The 12457-nt window shown below is 38.8% G+C and overlaps 1 protein-coding gene across 7 annotated transcripts in view; it reads left to right on the top strand.

Moving 5' to 3' along the window:
* The window catches only part of CFAP206 (cilia and flagella associated protein 206), a 62872-nt gene extending 56605 nt beyond the window's left edge, over positions 1-6267 (top strand). For all 7 annotated transcript variants that reach the window (XM_038554679.1, XM_038554681.1, XM_038554682.1 and 4 more), the window contains exons 12-13: positions 2123-2266; positions 5813-6267. In XM_038554679.1, the coding sequence (XP_038410607.1) occupies positions 2123-2266; positions 5813-6043 (375 nt within the window). In that variant the 3' untranslated portion in view covers positions 6044-6267. The remainder of the gene's footprint in view (positions 1-2122; positions 2267-5812) is intronic.
* The last annotated feature ends 6190 nt before the right edge of the window (positions 6268-12457 follow it).

Raw genomic sequence — 12457 nt, forward strand, 5'->3', positions numbered from 1 at the left:
TGATCCTTATAATTATCTACTAGCCATTTACTTGAATTGTATAATATTGCTAATCATCTTGCAGCATGTTTTTATCTATCCAACTATATCATAATTCATTTTAAAGTAAAAAATTGTATCTTGAGGTAGGTGGTAAGGCAATCAGTGATTATCTGTTGCTTGATTTGGAGTAAGGAGTTAATATTGAACAGATAAAGGAGATGTGACATATATATGTGTGTGTGTGTGTATACATAAACACGCACAATATGTATACATAAATACAGAATATATATTCACAATGGAATATTACTCAGCCATAAAAATGAATGAAATCTTGCCATTTGCAACAACATGGTTGGATGAAGAAGACATAATGCTAAGTGAAATAAGTCAGTCAGAGAAAAACAAACACCATGTGATTTCATTCATGTGTGGAGTTTAAGAGACTAAAACAAATGGACATAGAGAAGATGAGACAGACAAATATAGAGAACTAACTGGTGGTTGTCAGAGGAGAGGTGGGGGGATGGGTGAAATAGGTAAGGGGGAATAAGAGTATACTGATCATGATGATCATTGAGTAATGTTTAGAATTGTTGAGTCACTATGTTGTACACTTGCAACTAATATAACACTGTTATACTGGAATTAAAAAAAGAGAAGCTGATCTTTTCTCTCTTCATTATGATCTGAGTTCCTTAAACTCTACCATCCTCTCCAACAATTTCATATACAGCATAATCGTATCTTGTTTAGCTTGGAGTTAATATTTAATGTTTTAATAGTGACGCTGTGGGTTCTCTAGCAGAAAATCAAAATATCTAACTAAAACAAAGCCACCTTGGATAATATGCTGTGTATGCATAGTTTGAGTTTAAGGTATATCCTTATCCTAGAGGCTCCTGGCTGGCTTAGTTGCTACTGAATGCAACTCTCTTCTCAGGGTCATAAATTCAAACTCCACATTGGGTACAGAGATTATAAATAAATGAACTTTAAAAAATCCCATCATCAGCTGAAGGGTATTATGCTGAGTGAAATAAGTCAATCGGAGAAGGACAATCATCATATGGTTTCACTTATACGTGGAATATAAGAAATAGTGAAAGGGATTATAAGGGAAAGGAGGGGAACTGAGTGAGAAAAATTAGGGAGACAAACCATGAGAGACTGCTAACTCTGAGAAACAAAGGGTTGCGGAAGGGGAGGTAGGTGGGGGGATGGGGTAACTGGGTGATGGGCACTGAGGAGAGCACTTGATGGGATGAGCACTGGGTATTACACTATATGTTGGCAAATTGAATTTATTTTTTTTTTTTTTTTTTTTTTTTTTTTTTTTTTAAAATTTTTATTTATTTATGATAGTCACAGAGAGAGAGAGAGAGGCGCAGAGACACAGGCAGAGGGAGAAGCAGGCTCCATGCACCGGGAGCCTGACGTGGGATTCGATCCCGGTCTCCAGGATCGTGCCCTGGGCCAAAGGCAGGCGCCAAACCGCTGCGCCACCCAGGGATCCCGCAAATTGAATTTAAATTAAAAAATAAACAACAAAAAATAAAAGTCCCATCATCAACTATCATTAAAATATGTATATATCCTAAAGATGTTTTGATACTTTAAACAAATGTGATTCATATTTAATTTTTTTATTTTTAAATTTATTTTTTCATGAGAGACACAGAGAGAGGCAGAGACATAGGCAGAGGGAGAAGCAGGCTCCATCCCGGGTCCCCAGGATCATGCCCTGGGCTGAAGGTGGCGCTAAACCGCTGAGCCACCTGGGCTGCCCCCTCATATTTAATATTTAATGGCTATTTTAAACTTCTGTCAGTTTTCAACCAAGTATTCACTTATGCCACCAATTGTGAGAAGGGCATTTGACTTAGGAATGAGTGATGTTAGGTTTTCCTCTTCCAAAATATACCTCAAAGTTAGGTGCAAAGAGAGTCATAATGCCCAGGAAAGTTATCACATTTAGCTCACTACTATCAGCTTGTTTTCTCTGCTGTCTTTATGAGTATATTCCATGTTCAAAAATTCTTGTTTTTCTAATCTTTTTGTTTAGATAAATATTTTTTGTTCTCCCTAAATAATGTTTATTTTTTTAATAAGTACTAATTACAAAACTTTATTTCTTTAGATGAAGGATGTTGACAAACATTATATAAAACCAATTACAAAGTGTGAAAGTAGCACTCAGACGGATACACACATATTGCCACCAACCATTGTGAGATCGTATGAGTGGAATGAATGGGAATTAAGAAGAAAAGCTATAAAATTGGTTTGTAACAATATTTTCTAAAATTATTTATAGGTTGGAGGATTGTTTTTTCTTTAGCTAAGACAGCAGAAGAGATGACTTATTGTATATATGTTACATTCAGCCACAAATGAAAACAGTGTTAGTCCTCAAGCCACAGGTCCAGGGCATAGGACCAAAGGGGACTGTTTTGGTATGAGCAAGGTGGGTTTCTCCAAGATATTGTTGTGATCAGATGGCAATGAATATTCAAGATCCATTGAATCAAGTTCTAGAAAGTCAGCATGCAGTCCAACAATTTGTACCAGTGTCCCTGGCCTCTGGCTTTCCTTGTGTCTGCTCCTGTGGCTTCCATGGGTGTACAAGTTACCTGTTTGCTTGGGCCTCTGCCTCATCTTTCTCACTTCAGTCTGCATATTTGCTTCTTCCTCCACTTGGCTCACTTGGTTCGGGAGTTTCCGAGAAGATGACACTAAGGCTGAGAGCTATAGGTTGGGGAACTTTAATGTATTGTTACTCATAGAGTTAGTGATTTAAACTATTTATTAAAGCCAATAAGTTGTACATGGAGTTCTTCACAAATAATTTGCCAGCTTTACGTCGCAAGATTGTCTTCTAATTTTTTTTATTGTCTTCTAATTTTAAGCATATACAGAAACATGAAACTATTCTCCAATTATACAGTCCAGTAACTAGAACAATGGTAGCTGCTCACTCTTTTTTTGTTTTGTTTTGTTTTGTTTTTAAGATTTTATTTATTTTTTCATGGGAGGCACACAGAGAGAGAGAGAGAGAGACAGAGACAGAGAGGCAGAGAGGCAGAGACACAGGCAGAGGGAAAAGCAGGCTCCATGCAGGGAGCCCCGTGTGGGACTTGATCCCAGGGCCCCAGGATCAGGCCCTGGGCTGAAGACAGCACTAAACTGTTGAGCCACCCAGGGATCCCCCACTCTCTCTTTCTATACCCATCTATTGTGCAAATCTATGAGGTTCTAGCATTTAAAGCACTCTCAATGTCCTCTTTTGGATTTTTTTTTTTTTTTTTTTTTTTTTTTTTTTTTTGAGGAGCAGAAGGTTATCTCTGTTATATCACAGCTACTGTCCCCTCCTGTTGTTAACATGTTCTCTACAGGCATTGATCTCTCTCATCCTTCTGATTCTCAGTCACTAATCATAAGAGGTGCATGCCCTCAAATGATGGTTTTGAAACTCTCATCCCTGTCTGATTCGGGAATTCCTCCCACTCATTCTTTCTATAGTACCTCGTCATTTTAAACAAGTATTTAGAGTCTGAAGGAAATAAACCCTTTTATATCTGTAGCCTTTTCTTAGTATATTTTATCTCTCTCTTTAAAATGGGGTATGGAAATAAACAAAGACTACCCAAATGAGAACAGAGGCGATTTATTCAAAGTTTGCTATAGCAAGGGAGTCAGCCACCATTACTTGCAGTTGGCGGGAGCTCCAAAGTGGGCAGGGGAAGTGGGGAAGCTTTATAGTGAAAAAAAAGGGGAAAGCTTCAGGCATTCTCTGATTGGATGTTGTTGACATGGGAAAACTGGACGTGGGCTAACTCTAAGTGGGAACTTTTATATGATTGGTTTGGTGGGCATAGTTGGCTTTCTCTGGTTGTTCCTTAATTGAATGGTGGAGGCAGCAAAAAATAGGGAAGCTAGTCAAATCCTGCCTCTTCTGTGCTGATAGCTATGGCTACAGAGGTTGTGGGTCAGAGTTCTATTGTCATATAAGGTCTAGCCTTTGTCCATTTGTATATTCTGTGTCTTATAGGCTTTTCACCATCCTTGACATTTTTCTTGCTGTCCTTTCTGGTGGCAGCTTTTCAGTCCCTTGATTTCCTGAGATGAGGAAGGATCAGTTTCTTGGTATACCTTCCAGATCCTTGTTCCTATGAACTACGGAAGAGTAACTGATAGGAATGCTAATATTCCTATCAGTTACTCTTCCGTAGTTCATGAAGCTTCATCCTGATGTTCTTTACTGTCATCTACTAAACTCACTTGAGCCCACTGGATATATACTAGGTAACATAGATATCACTGCTTTGTTCTTCAGAAGCTAATTGTCTCGCAAGTGACATTGATACACTAAAAATATTTCAGTACCTCTTGGTAAGTTATGTAACAGAAGTGAAATAAGAATTAACTTCAGTGACATTTTAAATTGGTCTGAGGTATAAAAAGGCAAAAGAGAAGAGGGGAGTGATGGTTGGATAGGATAGGAGAGGTAGAGGTGCCAGCATAGGTCTGGGCTGGAAATGTTAAGAGAACGGGGTATTTGGTGGGGCTGCACTGTGTACTGACTGAACCCTCTCTTCCCATTCCTCAGCCTCCACTTCATTCTGATTCCCACTGTAGACCTAATTATGCTCTAGAATTATGTTATGTTGAATGCCAGTTCCCCATATATTAGCAATATAACCTACTGATAAGACAAAACTGAGTGTAGTGCTTAAAGCTGTAGGGGGAACCACCACCCTAGCAGAGCCTTGATAGTGTCCTGAGGGGAAACAGCAAGGTCAGAATTTATTGAGAATCCACATGTGGTGGAAGGCAGGTCTTTCAATGCCAAGAGTAGGTCAGGGGATGGGATGAAGGCTTGTACTGGATTGGGTAAAGATCATGAAAAACCCAGCCCAGCAGTAATGGGAATAGAAGGTGAAGATTTATGGGGCAGGGGTGGAAAGAATGTGAGGGCTTAATCTGTGCATTGATGCTTACTACTGAAGGTATGTCTTTCAGGATGTTCTGTAGTGACCCTTTGGCAAGGGTCTCCTGGAGTGGTAAAATCACGCTAATGAAGACAATGGAATAGCCAAGTCATAGTCACTTGACAATAAACTCAGTGTGGGGGAAATTGTTTCAGTTCTTAGTCACCCACAATATCTCAAAATCTGGAATGTGAGGTCTCTGCTTTTGAACTCACAGGCTCTAATGCTTCTGAGCTTTTTTTCTAGGACTTCCTTATTACTTCAGTACATCCTAGTCTCCCTTTCATTTTTTTTTTCTAGTCTCCCTTTCATAAACTTCTTTTTGTTTCCCAGCCTGAGTCCTCTGTTTAACTTCATGTTTACTAGTAATCCATAAAAAGAGCAAGCAGGATGTTGAATACTGTAAAATGTAACCTGAAGACATCGGAACTTTTTATATTAAAAGTCTTGGGTGAAGTCCATTTAAAAAAGACAAAGAAAATCTTAAATTTTTGTCTTTTAAAACAATAAACCAAGTATGGTGGGAAAATCCAAGTTGTATGAATCTCAAAGTATAATAATGAAGGAGTTAGAAGATTGTGTTAACAAATAATTGTGAACTCACTGTGAAGTTTGAATCTGTATGTTCTTTCCTTGGGTCTGTTTTCAACATTTTATGTATTTTCCCACCTCTTGACAAAGGATATTTATTATGTTCTAGTTTTTCTAATGTTTTAATGTTTTGTAGAAAAATACTGTGTTGTAGGGCTAATTTCTCTGTGGATTGAGAAAAAACATGAGGCTGATATTATTTGTTCTTTAGAGATGGGCTAATTCCTGTGTATTCTCTTTCTTTTTAGGCCAATTTGCGTCAGAAAGTTACTCACTCAGTACAAACCGATCTCAGTCACATGAGAAGAGAGAATTATTCACAGGTGTACCCACCCAAGGATGCTAGCACGCAGTCTATGAGAGAAGGCAGCACCCGAGTGCCCAGGCCCCAGATTTACCTAGCTGGTCTCCGTGGGGGACAGAGTAAAATCACTTCTGGGGTCAAGGTGAACTTAACCAGAGCTGTTGATGAGACCTAGTTAGAGACTGAATTTTTAAAGTGGATTTCACTAAGTTATGGACAGTGGCAAATATTGACAAGTATCTTTGTATCTGTGAAAATTAGTTAATTTTGTGGGTCTGGCACATTTATTGGTTGTGTAAATGTTTTCCAGATTCTTATATTCACTGTCAAACTGCTACAAAAAACTAAAAAGTGTTCTCTGTAACACATTTTGCATTCTATTAAAATTGGGAAGTAAAACTGTCTACCCATTTTCTGTTAGAAAAAGTTTGGCAGCATTAAAGGCTGAAATTATGATGCTCTTTAGATATTAATATATTTATAAGACTGTAACTGAGATAGAAGCTTATTTGTTCCTAAAATCACATTTAATGTTAAACATTAACATTTTTTTTTTTAACATTAACATTTTTAAATCTAGTCAATATTTTCAGCCTCATTAGCTATTAATTGTTAACATAGATTAAATTGATGTATAATAAGACCTCACTAATTTGGAATAATGAGAGTAGAGGTCCACATGAATTTTCAAAACCTGGAAATTTTACATAAAATCTGGATTTCTGCCCCCTTGCAAAAAATCAGAATATTTGACGTACTTAGCTAGCATTCCTGTGAGAGATGCTGTGCTCTTTCATAGGCTAGGTACTTCCAGACCCCATTTCTGCTGCTTTGCCTTATCTCTGCCTGACCCCATAGGTAGTTGTGTGTAGGGCCCATGTGAATTACTGATTGCTGAATTTTAGAGCAATAGTTTTAGTACTGTCTTACATACTTCTAATATCAACTCCTGGATAATAAAGACTCCCAGATGGAGGGAGGGACTGTTAAAACATGCTTTAATGGTGAGGGGATCATTTATATTTAATGCATTTTTTTCTGCCTTGGTGACTTTTATTAAGGTGTTTATATAATTTGCTTTCTATGTAGGTGAAATGTAATTTATAATAGTATGTTTCAAAATCCATTTTCTACATATATCATAAAGATTAACTTCAAACAGACCTACTTCTAAGTGTTCATGACTTTCATACCTGTAGTTTAGAAATGATGCTAAAGATAGGCTGACTGGCTGTTGAGGCAAGGCCTGGGGTGGGGGCCAGGGGCGGGGGCGGGATCTGTCCTTGAAGGAGGTGGGATGGTTAGAGCACACTGAGCTTTACAACATCAGGTCTTTGATTTTATCTGTTCTGTCAACCCTCATTCGATTCTGCAAGATTTTTTTTTTTCAAAGCTTTTATTTATTTATTTATGAGAGACACACACACAGAGAGGCAGAGACATAGGTAGAGGGAGAAGTAGGCTCCCCATGGGGAGCCAGATGGGAGACTCCATCTCAGGACCCCAGGATGGTGACCTGAGCCAAAGGCTGATGCTCAACCACTGAGCCATCCAGGCATCCCGATTCTGCAAGATTTCTAAATACAGAAAAGAATGGCTGATATGTTCTAATTTGAGGTTATTGAGTTAAGGTTGAAAGTAAAATTTCCAAATAATAAAAATACCAAACCCAGTTTGAAAAGCTAAATTTAATATCAGAAAGTTGCCTGGTAAGTACAATAGAATCAGAATAAAGGGAGCTAGACCAAATGGTCATCTCCTAGGATCCTGACCATCCACCTAAGCCCCAGTGCTCTTTAAAGATTCCCAACCACATGCTGGACCCTGCATCAGACAGTCATCGCCTTTTCAGCAGGTTGCAGGCCAACCTCACTTTTCTCTGACAGACTTCTTTTTTCCTCTGTATTTCTGTGGTCAAAGGCATCTCTCTCTCTCTCTCTCTGTTTGTTTTTTTTTTTTTTTAGAGAGAGAGAGAGAGAGGCAGAGACACAGGCAGAGGGAGAAGCAGGCACCATACTGAGAGCCTGACGTGGGACTCGATCCGGGTCTCCAGGATCGCGCCCTGGGCTGCAGGCGGCGCTAAACCGCTGCGCCACCGGGGCTGCCCTAAAGGCATCACTCTCTTACTCAGTAGCAGACATTAAGAACTTCTTGACTGCCTTTATCTTATAGCCCCTATATTTAACAAGTCATCCAGCCCTGTTGATGTGGTTTGAATTGTCTGTGTCTTTCTGTTTTCATCACCAGTGCTATCATTTAGGACTTAGTCCTATTACCTGATTCGTTGGCATAATGTTTCTAACAGAAATCCAGTCATGTCACACTGCTCCCTTCCCCCAAATTTTACCTCCCTCACTTAAACACCTACCAAGACTCATTTCTATTACTTAGGGGATAATGGAAAAACTCCCTCACATACTATGTAAGACTTTTCGAAATATATCCATTTATCTTCTAGTTTCATTTTCTGTTCCTCCCTTGCTACCTCCATATACTATACATATTAGGCAAGTTGAATCAAACTCTTCAAAGATATCATTGTCTTTCATACCACCACTCTCTGCTCTTGATTTTCACTGTTACCTGGAATGTCGTCCAAGGACACCCTCTTGAGATTATGTTTGTCCTCAAACAGCCTGATCAGATTTTACCCTTTCAGTGAAGGTTTTCCGGATCAGCTTTGGGAGAATTCATTGCTTCTTCCTTTGGGTTTTCACAACTTTTTATTTATAACCTTAGCATAGTACCTAAATAGGTATACATGTGGTCATCTGTATTTTCCCTGTTAGATTGTGAGTTTCTTGAGATTTGAACTGTGTTCTAGGCATTTTTATATCCTTGGCTTTTGTAGCACTTTTTTTTTTTTAAAGACTTTATTTATTCATGAGAGACACAGAGACAGAGAGGCAGAGACACAGGCAGAGGGAGAAGCAGGCTCCATGCAGGGAGTCTGACGTGGGACTCGATCCCGGGACTCCAGGATCAGGCCCTGGGCTTAAGGCAGGCGCTCAACCGCTGAGCCACCCAGGTGTCCCTATCCTTGGCTTTTGTATGTTGTTGGATGACTGAAGGAAGGAAAAGGGAATAAACAAAAGAACAAACTGGAGGCAGGATACTGGTCATGTGATTATTTTAATCATCAAGGTGGGAATTGCTAAGGAGCTCACCAGCAAAGTAATCATTGGAAAAGAAGAGAGAGGAAAGGGATCATTGGAAGAGAGAGGAAAAATGAGATTATTTTTTGAGAAGTGGTGGGAAGTAAGTTGGATAAGCCAGGTTGGTATAGCTTTTAGAGAACATTGAAAGCCAGGGAAAGGAATATGTTGCCTTTCTGTAGTCAGACATTAGGAAACCTCTGCAGATTCTTGAAGATTGACTGTAGGAGAGAGATTCTATGATTGGGAGATGGCTAGGAAGCTGTTGCAAGAATTGGGGCACGTGGTAATAGATGACATGAAGGGCAAATGTGAGATTTAATGAATCGGATATAACATCTCAGGAGAAGGAAGAAAAATCACAGTATGACCTCAGGGTGTCTACCCTAGGAGACTGAGGATAATTGGGAAGAGGATCTGGTTGATCAAAAAGATAGTGAGTCCAGTACTTAGAAAAACCGTGCTTAAGGGATGACAAAATAATAAAGCAGAGGTGACTGGAATTTGAACTGGACAAAGATAATTTGGGAGGTCATCCCCAAGGGAATAGGGATGGAATGAGGAGGAAGAGACAAGATGAGACCAAGGAGCAGTCAGAGAGGTAAAAGAAGACAGAAAGGAATCTCTCTGGTCAAGGAAGTAAGGTCAAGGTCTACTACTTACTGGCTGTGTTACTTAACATTTCTCTGCTGCAGTTTCTTCATGAAAATTGGGATACTAATAATTCCGACCTCACTGGGTTGTCAGGAGATTAAAGGAGTTAACCCATCCAAAGCATTTACACGATAAGTGCTATGTTAATGTTAGCCAGGAGAGAAGGGAGTCTCCAGTGTCTCATTCTACTGCACTCCAATCCTCATGTTGCCGACTTTCTGTTTTCAAGCTCTCGATGCCTCGAATAATGCTTGGCACATCATGGCTTTCAGTCAACGTCTGAGGAATAAACAGAAGAGGATGAGAAATGAGAAAAGGTCAATGAAGTAGGCAACTGCTGGGCTCTGTTTTAATAGAGTTGGCTTGAGTAGAAGTAAGATTGCAGCAAGCAGAAATGGTAGAAATAAGTACAGACTGCAAAACAGTACTTCTTGGCAGGAAAAGAAATGAGATTGTGGTAGCTAAAAAAGGAAGCAGAGGCAAGGGAGAGTTAAGCTCAAATAAGAAATGTTTAGATGATTGTTGATGATTGTTACTCATGTTGTGCTCTTCAAGTCTAGACACTGAATTTAATTTACACTGTCTCCTAGTATTTTTTTTTTTTTACTTTCTCAATTATAAAATGCAACATTCTTTTTAGGTTGTCTTTAGTAATACTACACCATAGGAAATAATTGTTTTAAAATAACAACCTAGCAGATTGGAATGTAATTTTCTTAATAGCAGAATAAGGAAAATATGCTTAAGTTGTCATGGAAACAATTATGTTTAGGTATCTGCATTTGCCTAAATGTTCTTTATGGTTATTAGTTTACTATATTGGAACCTTCACCACTTTTAATAATCTGTTATATAGCTAAATACTTGAATTTAGCTGTAACTTTCTTAAGCCTTTCATATTGCTTACTGCACAGCCTACACTTTTACTATATTGCCAATGGATACAGTAACGGGCTTCCTTTTATAAAATTCATTGAGACTAGGGTAGCTCTCATGCCTGTGCAGAGATAGAAGTGAGAGAATTTCAAGGCAAATACTGCAGCTTGGTAATTACAATCAGAAATATCATTAGGGTTTCAAATGGCAACAGCAGTAGCTGTTTGAGACACAGGTTAGCTCATTATCAGTCAAATGACCCTGCAGTTCACATGTTCAAGATCATTGCTTCTTGCAATAACCATGGTTGTATAGAAGGCTACGCACACGTAAAAAGCACATCATGTCAATTGGTTTTCCTCCAAGACAGGATAATTCAGAATGAGAAACAAACAGAAACACCAGCTGGAAAGTTAACAGGAAATAATAACTTCCCTGAAGGGTATGCTGCAGTAAAATATAATAAACACTCCTTCTTTTGAGTGTCTACTTTCTAACTCAGTGAAAAATTTTGTTCTCTAAAAGCATTCACTGTTAGGAACCTTGCTGTCGAAGTTACCAGTAGGAATGAAATGGCCTGCTTTTGTTTGGAGGATTTAAGGCACTTGGACACAAAGAAGCAGCCTCAATTTCCAACCAATTTCCAAAGAAAGCTTTCATTTCAGGGGCTCCTGAACACAGCATTCTACATCTGGTAACTTTGTTGTTTTTAAGAAACAGGATCCTGAGACTATTCTTCAGTCTAGATCTGATGTTCACTTCTTTATAAGTAGCCCTGCTTTGAATCTGTCAAAACATTGCTTCCTTTAAATTTCACCCATCTATCAGTCTCCTAGATTTTGTAACTCTTTCCAGCAACATCCCACATAATTCCTCTGGTGTGTTATTTCCCTCATTGGAATGGGTCAATAATCCTGATTCTGTCTGAATGTTAAATTTGTCTCTCATGGTCTTGGGCTGAACAGGTTACGACAAGATGCATCAAAAATCTAGTCAAGGTTCATGCCAATGGGGTAGGAAGTCTTTTGGGCAATTAAAATTTATTAAGTAAGGTTCAGCAGCATGATGTTATGTGAACACAAAATGCCTCAAAAACAGCACAACAGCATTTTACCTACCACGCTAATTATTATCAGTTTGTGTATATGTATATGTGTGTGTTTGTGTGTGTGTGAGAGAGACAGAGACAGAGATACTATTCTCTACCAGAAGGAACCATAGTTCCTTGAAGTATACTGGATTCCATGATCTAGGATATATCAAGATTGACTGGAACCTCTTGTTGCCAGAAATAAAGAATGCTTCAAAAATCTTGTGCAGATCTCCCTTGAGCATCAAAAGGAGAATAATTATAGTTAATTGAATTAAGTTGAGACCATAATGATACTCCAAAATGGGAAAAGATAGGGGATCCCTGGGTGGCTCAGCGGTTTAGCGCCTGCCTTTGGCCCAGGGTGTGATACTGGAGTCTTGGGATCAAGTCCTGAGTTGGGCTCCCTGCATGAACCGCCCCCCCTCTCTGTGTCTATCATGAATAAATAAAATCTTTAAAAAAATGGGAAGAGATAAACTGTACAAAGCCGTAGTTGTAAAACAAAAGGGATGTATGATAGAATGTTTTCCATTATTAAAATTAATTTCAGGTATATATGTGAATTTTTAGTTTAAATGTACGCATAAGAAAATTTGCAGTAGGGAGCTGTACCAATTACAGGAAGAGGAGATAAGAACCGGTGAGCACACATACAACCCAGTACAGGGAAGGTCCAACAGTATTCCAGTATGAGATTAATCAAATGTCCAGCTCTACAAAGCTCCTTCTAATAGGAATATGATGCTAATAAGGCATGACATTTTTTCCCAATAATGTTAATAGACTACGTGTATGTATATCTGATTGTAAC

Source organism: Canis lupus, chromosome 12 (assembly GCF_011100685.1).
Source record: "Canis lupus familiaris isolate Mischka breed German Shepherd chromosome 12, alternate assembly UU_Cfam_GSD_1.0, whole genome shotgun sequence".
Classification (NCBI taxonomy): domain Eukaryota; kingdom Metazoa; phylum Chordata; class Mammalia; order Carnivora; family Canidae; genus Canis; species Canis lupus.